Source organism: Seriola aureovittata, chromosome 6, assembly GCF_021018895.1.
Source record: "Seriola aureovittata isolate HTS-2021-v1 ecotype China chromosome 6, ASM2101889v1, whole genome shotgun sequence".
In the NCBI taxonomy this organism is placed as follows: Eukaryota; Metazoa; Chordata; class Actinopteri; order Carangiformes; family Carangidae; genus Seriola; species Seriola aureovittata.
The window spans coordinates 26,507,334-26,524,265 of NC_079369.1; the positions used below are offsets into that span (position 1 = coordinate 26,507,334).

General features: G+C 41.0%; 1 protein-coding gene across 3 annotated transcripts in view; it reads right to left on the minus strand.

The window, feature by feature from the left end:
* Positions 1-494: 494 nt before the first annotated feature.
* Positions 495-16,932, minus strand: part of pik3r3b (phosphoinositide-3-kinase, regulatory subunit 3b (gamma)) — a 208,053-nt gene continuing 191,615 nt past the window's right edge. For all 3 annotated transcript variants that reach the window (XM_056377704.1, XM_056377705.1, XM_056377706.1), the window contains 8 exons: positions 14,094-14,229; positions 13,553-13,651; positions 13,016-13,196; positions 11,581-11,706; positions 11,163-11,482; positions 9,827-9,901; positions 9,458-9,628; positions 495-8,625 (listed from right to left, as the gene is read on the minus strand). In XM_056377704.1, the coding sequence (XP_056233679.1) occupies positions 8,427-8,625; positions 9,458-9,628; positions 9,827-9,901; positions 11,163-11,482; positions 11,581-11,706; positions 13,016-13,196; positions 13,553-13,651; positions 14,094-14,229 (1,307 nt within the window). In that variant the 3' untranslated portion in view covers positions 495-8,426. The remainder of the gene's footprint in view (positions 8,626-9,457; positions 9,629-9,826; positions 9,902-11,162; positions 11,483-11,580; positions 11,707-13,015; positions 13,197-13,552; positions 13,652-14,093; positions 14,230-16,932) is intronic.

Below are 16,932 nucleotides of genomic sequence, written 5' to 3' on the forward strand. Positions count from 1 at the left end.
TTTAAAGGTGATGTAGTAAGTGTCATATTACTTTTACTCTTATTACAAATGTAGATGGAAGACCAGTGGTGGAAGAAGTATTCTGATATTCTAATTACGTAAAAGTAGCAGTACTCCCTCACAAACATAAATCTACAAATTATATATAAATATATATCTGTACACACGTGCATATACATACATTCATTATCTATAACGCTTATCCATATAGGGTTATTGGGTGGGGGGGGGTAAATGGTATACGAACGTATATGCATACATACATGTGTTTGTATGTATTTATGAATGTTTATTTCTGTGTGCATGCATGTATGCACGTTTACATGTATGTATATATAGTGTATAAGGTAAGTCATTAAAATGTCATAGTATAGTAAAGTATAAATATGTCATAGTACAGTGAGGTATAAAATGTCATAGTATAGTTATAAGAACGTTAAATGTGTAGAAACGGTTTAATCAGCTGACCCGAATAAAATACAGACACTCAGAAGTTTGTATTTGAACAAAATATTTTCTTTATTCTGCAAGAGAACTGAATATTGTGGAGCTCCACTGATAAACGTACATGAGTTCAGCTCAAACAAATGGAGAATCTACAACCAACAAACTATTGCAACCGATACAAGAAAGTAAAATGTACCGTGATGGGCCAAAAACCATTTCAAAGAGAGAATACCAAGAGAAACTGGTAGCAGTTATGGCAGAGGGTAACACTGAGAAAGAGACCGGTTACAGCCAGTCAAACAGCTGTATGGGAGGAAACTGTTATAACACATGGCGTCTTGTATGAGTTCTTGTTTCTGGATCTTAAGAGGTTTGAGAACCAACACTTTACTGACTGAATTTAGTATTTTAAATGTGGAACAGTTGTGTTTTTAAGCTCATTCTATTGTGTACAATTCTTCTCTAATAGCCCATAACACAGTGACCTAAAGGGCGATGTTCACCATGTCTTAAAAACGAATAACATTATGGTGATAAGACACAGTTTAGACAACATGATCCGTGAAATCAGGACGATTTTCAGTAATGAGGACATAAATACTCAAAGTCCCTATGTCTTGGTATTAAGAGAACGTTAGTGATGGTCCACTTTCTCAGTATTACATTGTCATAGCATTATACAACTGACACAAAAAAGACTGGAACTTGTTTCAGCTGTAAGCAGTGATGTTAAATTTGCTATATTAAATTCAGATCTGAATACACCATAAACAGACAAATAACAGTTGTTTTTCAAAGACATCTTTTTTACCATTTTTCTTTTATACACAAAAAACAACAGTCAAGAGTACCAAATATGCATGCTGGATCTGTACGTATGTCAAAAAGGGGGTAAAAGGGGGGGTAAGGGGAGGGAGGGGTGTCATATACACTTTTTTTTTTTTAAATCTTTTTTTTTTTAAGTTTGTTTTTCTAAAAGTTCTTTTTTTTTTTCATATATATAAGAAGCTGTCACTCCTCGAAGCTGTGCTGGGTACTGTGATCAGATAAGCAGTGGTAAGAACACAACACGACTCCTCGGTGAGAATCACAAACATATTCAAACCTGGCTGCAAATAAAACTTTGCAGAACTGCTTGAGGGCGAGTAGTAGTAGTTGTAGTAATAATAGTAGTAGCAGAGGAACAACAGACAGTTGCTATTTTAACAGTCCTGGGGTGGTAGTGAGTATAAACCCTCAGAAAAAAAGGTAACAGTAGGCTTATTGTAAATATCTGCACCTTTTGAATCAAAATGTACCTTTATTTTCTGAGGCGGACCTAAGCCTGTTTCCTGGAGTTATTCGAGTTGGAGTTGAGTTTTCCTAAGTGAAAACTCTAAACAGTCAGTAAAAATAAACTTGATAAAATTGATTATTTTGGTTTGTCCCACTAACGCTTTCAACTGCTTTTATTTCCACCTGTTTTTTAGTACAACTACAAACAGAACCCCCGCGCCCATTCAGAAACACCTGCATTATGGGGGGTCGATGCACCTGAAGTGAAAACAGTTGTCCCTCCATCACGAACCCCTGGCTGACAGAAAAGGGAATATTGCATGTTGTGATGGAGTGAGATATGAGGGAAAATAGTCCTGCAGAAACCTCAGATCCACAACTGCTGAATTAATCATGACTGGAAATGGACATTATATATCAGGAATATAAAAAAAAAAAAAAAAGACCAATTCAATTGACACATTAAAAATGTTTAAAAAGAATTTCGTCCCTGTTGACCTTCCATATCTCCTGTAGCATTTCCACATAGTGAGTGGCTGTTTGTCTGAGGTGAAAGTTTTGCCTTCATGATACACATCATTCTTTTGAATTAGATTTTGATCAAAATCAAATCATGGACAAATTGAGATTTTAAAACAAACTAAACACAGAAAATGTAATATAAATAGCGTAAAATTAAATTGTAATGCCCCTGTTGTAAACTGCACGGAGCCCCTGAAGTTTCCAAAAACTAAGATCCAAACGTTGTGCATAATTATTAATAATTAATAATCCTAAATCATGTGTCACTCTTGTTTTCTGGGGCAAGATATGAAGCCCCTGTAAAAAATGTTTTACATGTTTTAGAGAACAAGATGAGAAACACAATTCAAAGAAAACTTAATCTGAAATCCCCCAAAATACAGTTTTTGTTCTTGAGATTTCTACAGGACATTTTCAGCACAGAAACAGAAACGTTTCGAACTCCAAAACAAAATTAAAACTCCAGCTATGGTCATCATGTGCAAAAACTGTGACTTTTGGTCTTTTAAATCCTCAACAGAAGTCAGTTTATACCAACGGGACATAAAAACTGAAGAAAACGGATCAAGTTAAATCTGATTGGTTTTACACCATCGGGACATCATTGAACAAGGACTTTAAAAACGGATCCTTCCGAACTAAAATGACCTGTTTGACCTTAAATTCAACACAAATGAACAGATCAACCAACAATCCTAGCTAGCTGTACGGGACACTCATTCACACTACATGGTTTTATCTTCTGAGTTGTGACAATATCAAGGCAATGGAGATTAAAAAAAAAAAAGAAAAAAAAAAAAAGAAAAACATCACTGACACATCCCTTTCCCATCGACAACTGAAATATTAATTAACAAGAACTGAAATCTTTGGTCTAAATGTTTTTTTTTTTTTTTTTTTGAGGGGGGCAAACGAAAACAGTCAAAGAACAATGACTACGACTCAAAACAACCCTTCAAACTGTAATATCTTTTAGTATTATTTATATATACATATATATATATATACATATATATATATATATATATATATATACATATATATATGTATGATAGATATGACATCTCTGTGTAAATGTGACTCAGGATGCATACAGACATCACAGGTTAATATTAACACAAGTCTCTTGTAGATGATAATGTGTGCAATTTCAGACAAGCCCTCTGTGAAGGAAAAGATTCAAACATATCTCTGAGAAAAGTTTTAAAAAGCGCCTCCTTCCCTCCTAAAGTAGCTCTACGTTACGTTTGCCTGTAATGAATACTGTACATCTGTCATAAAACTCTAAAAACCTCCGCCCTGCTCACCATAAAACAAAAGGGAACTCTTCGTTTTCCATTTTTTTATCTTTAATAAATGTATATTTCCATATAAAGACATTCAACAGTGAGCAATGCAATATTGTTCAAGTAATAGAGTTAGGGATTTTTTGAGTTCCCTATGCAAAAATGTCAGCTAACAAAAAAAAAAGAAGAAAAAAAAAAGAAAAAGAAAAAGAAACCTTCAGACTGTGTGGTGATGGATGGGAAGGAAAGACTATGACATCCTTTTGGTGACGATGCTGCGTCTAAGCTACAGGAAGCCATGAGGGACAAGCCTCTTGAATTTAGGACACTACAAAAGTCAAAGTGGTGGGGGTCTAGCTTAATCGACTGAGAGTGATTTAAGTATCAATGAAGAAAAAACCCTGATTTACTTGTTTTTTTTTTTTCTTTCAAATGGCTGGCTTTGCTGTGTGGTAGTTTCTACGGTAAACTTGAAAACACCTGAGGGTTCACGACTTTGAGATGGAGACGTTTACAAGTCTGCCGAATCCAATGGGCCTGCATTTCCGATAGCACCTTGAGTAAGGATCGTCTTGTTTCCGTTACGGACAAAACACGCCAGCGGTGCTTTAAAAAGAAAACAAACAAAAAAAAAAAAACTGCTTTGGACCCGGACTGATCCTTTTTGTACATTCAAGATTATATCGACAAACCCCGCCTTTCTGTCCCCTGTAAAACTAAAAGAGTCCTGAATCTGCAGGGAGAACGCAGATGAAACACCATCATCACAGCTGGACAGAAACAGACAGGAAGTGAATCAAGGTGGGAGGGTCTTCGTCTTTAAAAGGACGCCTCCCACCAAGGTGACGGTTTAATTGTCACAAATGACCTGCACACTGGATCCTAGAACCAATATCAAGACAAAAACACTGGTTTAGATATATGGGAAATTAAAAAAAAAAAAACCTTATAGACAATTTACCCTGAAATGTCACATAAATATTTGTAGCCACAGTTCAACTCATATCATCTCCTTGCACCAAATGTCCAGCTGTGTTGATACTGTCTCTTCCGTCTTCCTCCACACTTTCTGTTTTTAGCTACACTCGGATGGCAGAGAGGGACTAGTTGGGATGGCAGTATGCATCAAGCTGAATCAAATTTGGTCTGTCCTCAGAAGCAAAACAACTGGTTGTGTCATATTAAAAGTTTACTTTGACACAATTATGATCATTTTTGTCTACTTCTTGTTTTTAAGCCATGTCTGCTCTAACCATGTCCCAGGAAAAGACCTGGAAGTCACAATAAATACTCTCAAGTTTCCATCCACCTTTTTATGTCCATTTCCAAGCGGCACATCAGTTTGAAAAGAAGTTTTATACTTCGGTAAAGGTGGAAATGTTGCCATATTGATAAAGTTAAAATTCAAATGGAAACTGACGTTGCCAATTTTGCTTCAGTAAATGAACAAAAACATCTGATCACAGAAAGCAGTAATGAAATGATGCCGCCATCTTACTGGCGCCCATTCAATTTTCGTTATCTTGTTACGCCTTCTTGAAAATATCTGTGTAATCCAAGTTGATGGAGAATTTTTTTCAAATTTTTGGAAATTTACTTGAGTAATTTTACATCATTTTGGTGTTAACATGACAGGCAGTCAGTGTCAGAACAGGCCAAACTGGATTTAGTGCTGCCTGCTTTAGGACGCATCAAACTTGTTAAGTATCCACTTAAAAAAAAAAAAAGAAAAAAACCCCATGAAGGTGGAGACGACTGACTATCAATGGCTTTCAGCTCCACAAACCTCACCTCACCCCTATTCATCTATCTTTACAGGATGGACAATTGAAAGGGGTGGGGGGGTGGTGGTGGGGGGAGATAACGGTGATACTACACTATAGGATGGTGAGGAGGACATTGAGACGGGTGTAGATAAACACATGGTGGGTACAACCAAGGTTGTATCATTCACTCACAATGACTCCTCTGCAGCTTCTCAAACAATGGCCCTCTTCCTAAAACCTGACACACTCCCTCAGATGTAACATATTACAGTGTGTGTGTGTGTGTGTGTGTGTGTGTGTGTGTGTGTGTGTGTGTGTGTGTGTGTGTGGCCCATACACTCTAATGCTGGCTTATCGTACTGTGAAAAACACTGCAGACGACAAAGGGGGGAAGGGGGAGGTGCTTTGTCTGACTTTGTAACCAGCGTCGTCTCGTCTTTAAGTTTTTTCCTGTAAAAAATTAAATTAAATTTAAAAAAAAAAAAAAGCCAGTGTGTATCTCAATTTTAGAAAAGGGGGTGGGGATTTAATTCATTAGGACCTTAAAATAGCTGGGTATTATCAGACAGGCAGCGACGGGGACGACCATCTCAGCGACGTCTCCCCAGAGGAACAGCCAATCAGCGACAAAGAATTTCTAGGAAGAATAGAATCGAATGCAACTTGGTTGTGTTTTTCTCTTCAGCTTTTGAAGATAATTTTTTATTGTGTGATGCTTTTTTTTTCCTTATTTTTAGTCTTTGACAGAAAATTCTTCCACTGGTTATAAAGTCAAGCACCGGGCAAGAAGATCTGAGTTAGAAAAATAATAAAATAAAAATAAAAAAGGAACCTAAGCAATCAGACAAAAACAAAACTGAACACTCCAAAAGCTTCACTGTGCACTTTGATTATCTCTCTGACCGTAGTGCATCTCATGCTCTCTCTGTGTGACTGCTGAACTACATTAACACAATATGCTAGATTGCACGTTCTTTCAAGTTTTCAGTATTTTCATCTAAAGCCTGTGTCTTCAGCTCAGGACCTCGCCTCTGCCTCCACCTCCTTTCTGTGTTACACATAAAACATTTTTATCAAAACGTCTTATATCTGCAGGTTTTGTAACAAAAACACAAACAGTCCCAGTTTTCAACCCACAGTCATTAGCATATATGCATTTATCACTCTCTCTTCTTTTTTTAAACCACACATAAAATGGGTGTCAGGTTTTATGGTCAGACTTTTTAATTTTCCTTCAGTGGATGATTTTGGTGAAACTGACCATCTGTGACCTTTTCCTTACCGGTTCATCTGTACCCGTTTGTGACCTCAGCACCTTTCTCCTGTCGAGACTCTAATACCCCTTTCAGACCAAAATCCGCAGGTGTAAGCAGGTTTTTTTTAAACCCGGGTAAATCCTTTCACACTGCCAGATGAGTTTGCCATTCTGAGAGCACACATACAGATGCAGGGGAAAAAGAGTGAGTTGCTAGCCGCCGTGCAGACTGGTAAAACAGTTCTGTAGCGTGCCATCTCTGGGTTGGTGCTCCTCTAAAAGTGTCGGAGCTTACGTGTGAGAACTGTTTCATCCCCAAGCACAGTGTAGCCACAGTGTTTCTGGTTTAACAGCACTGTGCTGGACAGGTGACAGGTCTGCCATTAGTGGATTCTCCCGGGTGTTTTGTTTACATCACTGCCGATGGGAGCTGGAGCCAATAAATACCCGCGTCTACTGCATCATGTGACCCTGGTGTGAATGCTGATAGTACCCTTTCACACTGCTGACAAAAGCCCAATGTGAGTAGGTCCTACTGGGTTTTTTGACCAGTGGAAAAGGGGCTTATTTGATCATAATTGATCATTTCAACTTTAGTTTTAGACTTGTCACTTCAATTCACAAAGGTGACGGAACCACAGGATGACGTACAGGGAGCTGAGGTCACAAACAGGGGCCGATTTAAGTGCTTCTTACTCAACTATCTGTATTTACAGAAGGTCCTGGCGTCTCTGTTTACGTATCATTTGGTCCCCCCCCCCCCCCCCCCCAAAAAAAAAAGAAAAAGAAAAAAGGCTATTTGGTGCAAAAGCACATGGCCCAAAACTCGGTTTTATGTGTGGTCTCAAACACACCATTCGTTTGCTTTTCCTCATTCGTTTCTCCATTCACGTAAAAAGAAAGAAAAACTATGCTGCCCTTCCTCCTTCCCTCTCCACACCACTTTGGTCTCTGGTTCTGATCTGTGACGTTGCCATTTACATTGGCAAAACATAAAACAACTCTTAACAGTTAGTATAAAAGCAAACCTTTTGTCCTTCTTAAGACTACAAAACTGTTTTATGTCACTTGTGCTCCCCCTCCCCCTTTCAACTCCCCCACCCTCCCCCTAAAACCCCTCAGCAGCAGTCTACATGGAGGAACACTTAACAGAATAAGTGTCCGTTGTCTTGTAATGCTACATTATTTTTGCTTTTCATACGGAGAGGGACAGAAACAAGACACTTGACATCATCAACATCATCATCATCATCATCTCCTCTTGCATTTACCACAAACAAGGTTAGGAGTAAATAAAAAAGGAAACATCTGAAACATGAAAACGACTCCAGAAACAAACAAACAAAAACGTTGTAATATAATCATCTGAGGTGGAAAAGAAAAAAAGGTTTAAAATGGGAATGTTTTGTTGTCGTCTTCGTCGTCATTCGCATGGTTTTTTTGAGTTTCTGGTAAAAAGTCTGAGCTGGAGTTTAGGTAGCAGCGGGGTCAACCTGAAACTCTGAAGTTGCCTACTCCGTTTCCTTCCTTCCTTCTGTCGCTTTTTTTTTTTTTTTTTCACATTCACAAACATTTAAAACTTCCTTGTGCAAATCAAGCAGTCTTTAGAAAGAATGCCCTCCGAAATTGTTCTTGTAAAAATATATAACTCCAAGGTGGCTGACGTGTGTGTTGCAGCAAGTGTTTACTTCGTTTCTATCTATCTTTGACAGTTCTGGTGTTGGGGTTGCTTTGTATTTCAACCAATCCCCCCCCATTCCCTCCTTCCTTCCTTCCTTCCTTTCTTCCCTCCTCCCTTCACTCTCCCCGTTCTCCCTTCCCCAAGAGGGGGTTGGTTTGTTGTCCGTGTGGGGGTCGTGGCCAGGTGGTTGGGGTTCATCTGCGTCCGGAGGGCATCTGTGCGTAGACGGGGTATGCGAGGCGGACGTTAAGCGAGTCGTTGTGCTGCACCAGGGAGGTCTGGTGGTAGTGGAGCACCAGGTCCTTCAGGCTGCTGTACAGGTTGTAGGGCTCAGCGAAGCCGAAGCCACGCGGTGTGCTGTAGATGACGCAGTGCTTCACCTCACCTTCAACACTGACGGAGACACAGAGGAAACAGGGTCAATCAGCTAACTGCTCACAGGTTACATGTTACACGTACCTCAGTTCAAACTGAAGCAAATACTGTTTTAATGTTCAGATAATTTCCTCAAAGCTGCTTTGATCTATATTTTCTTAGAAAGACACTACTGTGCTACTCTTCCTGGAAAAGACTAATTTGGTGTTAATTACATGGAAAATAGAGGCTGTTTAATTGGTTTAATTGCTTCCAATTAATTCTAACTGTCCTGTGTCCTGTGAGTCTACAGGCAAGCATAAAATCAGACATGGGGAAAACTGATTCAATAATAAATGAATGAATGGATATTTCCTCATGTTGATTTGAGGAGGAATTTCTCTGAAAGAACTGAAACTTTAATTATTTTTGACGAACTTCATCTCAGAGCTCAGTTTCTGGAGTTGAAGAATGTGAACTCAGTGTGGGTGGAAGAACAAAATTATGTCACTACTGCAGATTAATGTGCAGAAGCTGAGAATCTAACTGACAAATGAGTAAACTGGCTGACTATCGCTGTCTCTGTTTTATGTAATAACCCGTTTCTGGTGCCTCTAACACAATGTTCAGTGTCTGTTGTTTCTGAGTGTCTGAGGCTAGAGTTAGAGATGCTGTTGTCTTAAAATGCATTATTTTGTAAGTTTTTCGAATATTCTGACCTTCTCATATATATATATATATATATATATATATATATATAAAAACGAGTGAGTGTAATTGCAATATGACATCTCAGAGTGGAAACTGTATTGATGAGCTGGACTGACATGTCAGATGCACATCACCACAGTCATGTCTGGTATGTACTCACACTACAGAGCAGGCGTAGCAGCCCTTCTTGCTGCTTTCTCGGATGAGGAACGCCCCGTCCGGCTTCCCGAGGAGCAGCTCCTCCGCCTGCGTCCGGTTCAGGTCCCCGACAAACCAGCTCTTCTCGTCGTAGTGAGGCAAGTTCTCGTCCTCCTCGCTCACAAAGTAGCCTCTGCACCCACGTACACAGTTACACAATGAGAAAGACATGGTGAGCAGGGGAGGGAGAAATAATATTCTCAGTACTTAAAATTGCAGATTAAATGAACATAACAGTTGCTCTGTGTACACTGACATATACAGTAGCAGTGTTAACCCCATTTTCTCAGCTTTATCTCAAATTTGTAGCCGAGGAAACAGAAAAACTCACTCATCAGTGTTCTCGTTCTTGATTCCCAGCCAGTCGTTAATTCGTTTCTGACGAACTCCTTTGTGATTGAGCCAGCTAGAGAGAGAGAGAGAGAGAGAGAGAGAGAGATAGTTAGAGAGAGACAGAGACATTACTACCACTAGGGATCAGTTTAAAAGGCTGCTTTCATTTACAGCAGGGTTTATGGTACAGTGAACGAGCATGAAGCTGAACAGAAATCAAATTAGTGAGCCTCCAACAAATGTCTTCACAGAATGATTTGGGATGAGACCAGAAGCTGCACGACTCGTCTTAGAAGCAGAGCAGGCAAGAGCCTCAGTAAGAGGAAACACAAGTTTCTAATCAAGCCGCCTGACAGACTTAACTGTGTCCTGGGTGACAGGATGATGTGCTGTACACCAAGAGATAACAGGAAGTTGTTGAATGTCAGATATTTAGCTTAGTGTGTTATCCATCTCTTTAATACTTTATGTGATCATCAACTGTAACTACATAAGATATTTCAGTGGTTCCCAACGAGGGGGGGGGGGGGGGGGGGGGGGGGGTCACAGCATGATCACAGGGATACAAAACTTTTCTCAACTTTTTTTCTGTGAAATACTGGGAACTTGGACATCTTTAGGCCCCTGAGAATATTTCAAATAAAATTATTTGAGGAGGTTCTGTTTAAAGGTCCCTTATAGTATAAAAGGTAGATGTCCATGTGTTTGATTATAAAGCAGGTCTAGGTTCTATATTAATACAGTGAAAGTATCAAAGCCTCAGTCCACAGAGAAATGCACACAGCCTTAAAACGAGCCATCAGGAGTTCTGGAACTTTGTGATGTCATAATAAAGCTGGCCGCGCTCACTGACCTGTTGTTACTAGAGCTCCGGAGAGCAGCCTGAGAGAGGAGATGTAAAACTTTACTGAGATGGTTTTTGGTTCTTACAACCTCAAATATATCTTTTTATGGATCAACACTTAAAGGAAAGTATGGAGCTTTAAAATGAGACCATTTTCTCATTCAACTTGAGCATAGCAGGGATGAAAAGTGGGACCTGCAGACACAGTCTGAGGCCAACATAAAAGCAAGAATACTGAATTACTTGGAAATGTTCTTCTCCTCTCAGACTTTAATGAGTCAATGTCTGTCAGTCAACATGAACTGAACCCTGGAGCAACACAGGTTACGTCATAATGTCCATGTTGACAGACTACTCTTATAAAAGGAGCAAGTTTAAGGAAGAAGACAGGCAACACATAATAGGGTAATTTTGATAATTTATCATAAAAAACTTTCTAACACAAAGTTACTTGACCTCATTATGGTTCAACTCCACACTCTGTACTTACACAAGATACTGGTCCCTGATCTTGCGGAGCTGTATGAGGTCGGGCTTCAGGCTGTTCATCTTTTTGTCCGTCTCGCGGTTGTCCATGGCTTGTGTCTTCAGGTCCTGCTCCAGCCGCACCTTGCTGTCGTGGATCTCCCCGAGCCGAGACTTGAGCTTCTCGTAGTTCATCATGATCCGCTCGATCTCCTTGTCGTTGCCCTCGCGGTGGAAGCGCTCGATGTAGTCCTTGCTGTAGCGCTCCTGCGTGTGGCACTGCTCCTCAAAGATCTTGATGGTCTCGTTGAAGGCTTCGATGGCCGTGCGCTTCATCTGGATCTCCTAAAGGAGGAGGGAGGAAGTGGAGGTGAGTAAGTGGACAAGAAACTTGATTTTTTTTTCTGTTTCTGTTCAGTCTTTATATGTGAGTGGGTGTTTACCTGTGACGTCTTGGTGTATTCTTCGTACAGTCTGTCGTACTCTTTGCTCTTCTCCTGGTACTGATTGTGGTATTCCTGGAGCTTCTTCCCAACAGCATCAATGTTATCCTCTTTCACCAGCTGGTCCTGAGGGATGGAAGAGGAGAGATGACAGCATTAAAGAGTGAAGACAGGACGAGGATAAAGGGAAAAGCCATGTGTCAGAGTGTGAGGTGTGAAAGAATAAAGAGCTGTTTGTAATTAAGGACAGAGGGAAAAGTGCATGTGCATGTTTGCTCCCTTCACCCTGGATTCTGCTTACTGAGGGCGACTCCTGAACAGGCTCGTTAATAAACCACCCACAATGCCCTGGGTGTACAGCAAGGTGTGCGCGCTCGAAGATATTGCTTCACTCTGAGTAATGACTCGCCTAGCAAATGAGTGGAGCGAGGGAGTACGGGAGGGAGGGAATAAATGCGATGACGGCCCTTTGACATGGTGGATGTGTGCAATTATTTAGGGGAGTGTGGCATGAGGGCCGTGGAATGGGGCAATATTTCAGCGAGCAGTGATCCTGCTGCCGCTGCAGTTTGGAATGGAAACACCAGGCACAAGCCACCGGGTATGGAGGGAGGGGTGGCGGGGGTGTTATACAGGGAAATGGTAAGGATGGTGTTTCAGATGCAGATCACATTTGGCTTCTCGGCTTCATCTCAGACAGACGAGATGAAGACTTGCAGTCCAATACAAGCCACCAGAAAGGTTTTAAACAAATGCAGTTCAATCAAATACTCAGGAAACAAAAGTGAACACACCTGAACTATTAAAGCTGCATTCACTTCACTGCACACAACTACAGTATTTTAACACCTGAGCATTACACCTCTGTGTGTTGGTTGAACATGTCATGAGCTGCTGGATAAGGTTGAAGTTAAATGCATCCACACCAAACAAGGAAAAGTAGTTTTCTTTGTGCAGGGGGCCCCGTTATGGTGAGACAGGAGACACAAACTGTAGAGGACACGTTTGTCTAAAATATCACTTTTTACTGTAACATTAAGGCAGAGGATCCCATCATTTGTTTCTTAGCATTTTCTTTTTCATTTTTTGGGGTATTTTTTTGGGAGGAAAGTTGAAAGAGACAAGAAATACAGGAGAAAGAGTGTTGGGAAACCAGGGACCTGCTGCTCAGGGCTCAATATGTCCACATTTTATGTGTCTCACCCACTAGGCCATTGGGATGGTATTATAGACCTCCTAGGCTGTTTGGACTTCAGCTGATTAGCTTATGTCACCAAGTCTTTGTTTTTCTAAAACAAAGCTGGTCACTAAAATGTTACCCTGAAGACCGAGGTTGGATTTGGATTTTCCCATTAAATTAAGTTATAACACACAATGTGTCTTGCTGGATGTGTGCGTGCGTGCGTCTTTGTGTGTGTGTTTTCTGTGTGCAGACCTGCTGGAAGCGGGAGATGGGGTACATGAGCTTGACGTCCAGCTTGGTGTTGTACTGAGCCAGAGACTCGTGTCTGTAATGGCTGATGAGCTCCACCACCGAGCCGAACGTCAGGGGGTCGGAGAAACCGTACTTCCCGTCCCGGTGGTAGATCTTTATCAGCTTGTTGTTGCCCCCTTTCCTGAACACGAGAAGAGAGAAAAAAAGAGAGGCAAGGAGATGAGTACATATCCACCTGATTCAAAGAGACAGATTCTTGTTAGTATTCACACTTTAACAGCTCCTTGTTCAGGGCTCAGTTCCCCCTGAAACACTATTTCCAGGGCAATGGGGGATTTGCTCCAATTTAGCAGGATGCTGTGTCTGCAAAATGCTTTAACACATGATTTTCCTCCAACTCCAGTTAACTAGAGGGGTGCTTGTATAAAAGTGGAGCAGGAGAAGCACACCGCCACTCCCTTCCAGCCTCCATAAATCCCCCTGTGGTTTTAAATAACAATCCATTCATGACTCTGTGACACAAACTAAAGAGTTTACCTTAGTGTGAGCGTGTAGTCTCCCTGCATCTTGGTGGAAGCGTCCCGCACCAGGAAGGTCCCATCAGGCATGTCTCTGAGCTTGTCATTCACCTCCTCCCTGAACACAACACCAGAACGTACAGAGAAAAGCAGTGTTTGAGTTGGTTGAGTGATCTGTGCACAGATGGTGCTCATTTTGAAAAAGTCTGCGTCCAATTATCAGTGGCAGGCGTTGAGGACTTTCCCCGCAGCCACACACACACACACACACCTCACAGTAAACAATCCATCAGCTAAATGATGGTGGGAGGGACTGGATGGACTGGTCCCCGCCAACAGAGTCTCTGCTCTGCATGAGTGTGTGTATGTTTAAGGTGGCAGACTGGCTGTCTGCACTGTAGGTGTGGTTATCATCTGACTGTGGCTGAGAACTAACCAACACTTAGGAAGGTAAAGCAGAGACTGAGGCGGTTAAGTCTCGTCGCTTCTACAGATTTACACCAAAAAAAGTAAAAATTTTACAACAAGGATTTCTGCTGCCAAACATCACAGCCACTCACCTGGATATGTCTCCCCAGTACCATTCAGCCTCTTGCAGTGAGCCTCCTGCTCCACCGTCCTTGGCGCCGTTGTTGCTGCCCCCTCCCACCCCCACAGAGGAGGTCTGCTGGGGCTTTGCTGGCTTTGGAGGAAGAGCTAGAGGAGGGAAAGAGAGAATATGTCACTACTGAAACAGACTCTGTTTATATACACGCTGGGGGTTCCTTAGCAAAGTTTAACCAGAAATGATTAGAAGCTCTCAGATATTTCACATTAATATTTAGAATTCTTGCAGACAACCTGTACAGTGGACTGTGTGACCACCTTAAGAGGTCTCGGACTTTGGACTCCACTGTGCACAAACAATTACACCAAAAATGAATGTTTCATTATGAGACATGAGTACATGCTTCATATGCAAATTTCACCACAGAGGCCATATTTATATCTCCACACAAATGCAGCAGCGGTGCAGTTGGTGACCGTGTTATTAATCACACGGGAAAACAGTGACAAACACAGCCCATACATCATCACGGTAATTATTCTATGCGTCATAAACCACATACATCGCACACACACATTTAGGAGGCTTAAAGCAGTTAGTTAAAGTTACAGGCTTCCTATAAGAGAGCTCCGGTCCTGAGGAGGGATGTGGATGTTTGTTACACCTGCCAGCACTCTGTTTTTGTTTCTCCTGTTTCCTGTTCATCTTCTATAGTTGTTATCACAGCAGAAATATGAGTTTTTAAATTTCTGGTTTGCTCTCAGGATCCTATGGTTTTCATATGTAACAAAAATACTAACTTTAATAAGTTTATATATTAAACAGACATAGGGAATGATCAGGTATAAACAAAGACCAGAAAAAAGCTCACTGCTATCCAGTCTGTGTGGGTTAAATACTGTACAGCCTAATGGAAGCTTAATTATTAAAGAATAAATTCCCTAACCTCATTACAGAAAACACTATAGTGCAAAAAGTTTCCATCTTGCTTGTGATTGTGTGTATTTATTCTCTGAAATGTGAATTCTTTGAATTAAATTTGACATTTTATTTGATTTAGGCAAAGTATGGCTGCTTGTGTTTAGACATCATTCAACAATCTTCAAAGTAAGGGATGGAAAATCTTGTCAATCTTATCAACAATATCCAGCCCTACCAATAATCACAGATTGAACTTTTAAATCTGGTTAATAAGAACCAACCCAGAGCAGCGTTTAACAGTCTGGAGGCGAATGCAGTCTGAGTGAATACAGGCTAGAAAACAGCCTAACACACAGCAGCACTTGTGTTTGCTGCAATGCTGTGTGCCAAACAGAGCTAGCCTGAATATGACCCATAATAAATAAATACACACACACACACACACACACACACACACACACACACACACACACACACACACACACACACACAGTGAAGCAGACCGAGGTTTACAAGTCTCCAGGCACATCTGGATACATTTTAAGCAACAGAAGTGTAATTACTGGAGAGCTCCTACATCACAAATCAGTTTACGCTCTCACACACAAACACACACACAAGGGGAAACATGCAGATTAATCTACACCACCGGAGCAGCATTCTCCTACAGCAGAGCATCAGTGAACGTTCAGACAACACACACATGACCAACAGAAACAAGACAGGGGAGTTCCCACAATGCAGAGGGAGAATTGAATAAGACTCCAGAGGTAAGAGAGCAGATATGATCTCTGTGCATGTGCAGTGAACACGATCATTACTCACTTCACTCACGGCTACTGTGTTACTGTAAGTGAAGATATCCACCCTCACCACCACAACCTATGGGCTATACTGCTAAATTCACTGTTTACATTTCACAACTGTACATTTCTATAGTACAGTTTGTCTTGACAGCTGCATTAACTGCTTTTTCTGGCCACTTGAGTGCAGCAGATCAAGCTGAAAATAACATACACTTATGGCAAATATGTCAGCTGTCCAGTTAAATAAATGCAAGTCCAAAATTCACTCTGCTCCTAGCTCTGATTTGGACGTTAGTGTATATACATTCTGTTTTTATGAAGTGTTCAATGAAAACTAGTTTAATTATGACACTTTTAATATTCAAATTTCTGTACAACTGTAGCTACAGACTGGTGCGTGGGGTCAACAACCTTTACTTAGGGCCACGAAGGCTTTCACCTGCCTCCACTTGCTACTTTATAATGTCTGTGGTTTCAAAACACTTCAGAGATGCATTTAGAGAGAAGCAGAAATGCATGTGAATTCACAAAGAGAACTGATAACTGGTAATAGTGGTGAATGTTAACAGCCTGAGGCCTTCTGCTCACTTCATGCTGAGAGGACCTCATCAAAAAACGTTGGACTGCTAATAAAAAAATAATTGGTACAAACACACACACAGATTTTCAGTTCAGAGGAGGTAGGTAGGTTCACAGTGACAGCTCCTCTTCCTCTCCTGCTCTTTGTTCTCCTTCAATCCTTCTGTACTTCTCACTTTTTCCTCTCTCTTTCTCTCTCTCGTCACCATGGCAGGCAGTCACCGCGGCCAAAAACTGTCATTCTGCAGCTGCACTGTTCCCCTCTGTCAGCACTTTACGGACACACACACGGACACACGGACACACACACACACACACACACACACACACACACACACACACACACACACAGACACACACACAGACACACACACAGTGGAAATTCACTTCATATTTAAATAGAAACCTTTGCTCAATTGTCAGCAACACAGAAGACTAAACAAAGTTAGAATAGTTTAAAAATGATCACTGAAACACACTGTGCTAAGTGTGTGTGTCTGTGTGTGGAAGTATGTGGAGCACACAAAGTACAGTATCATACAGGAC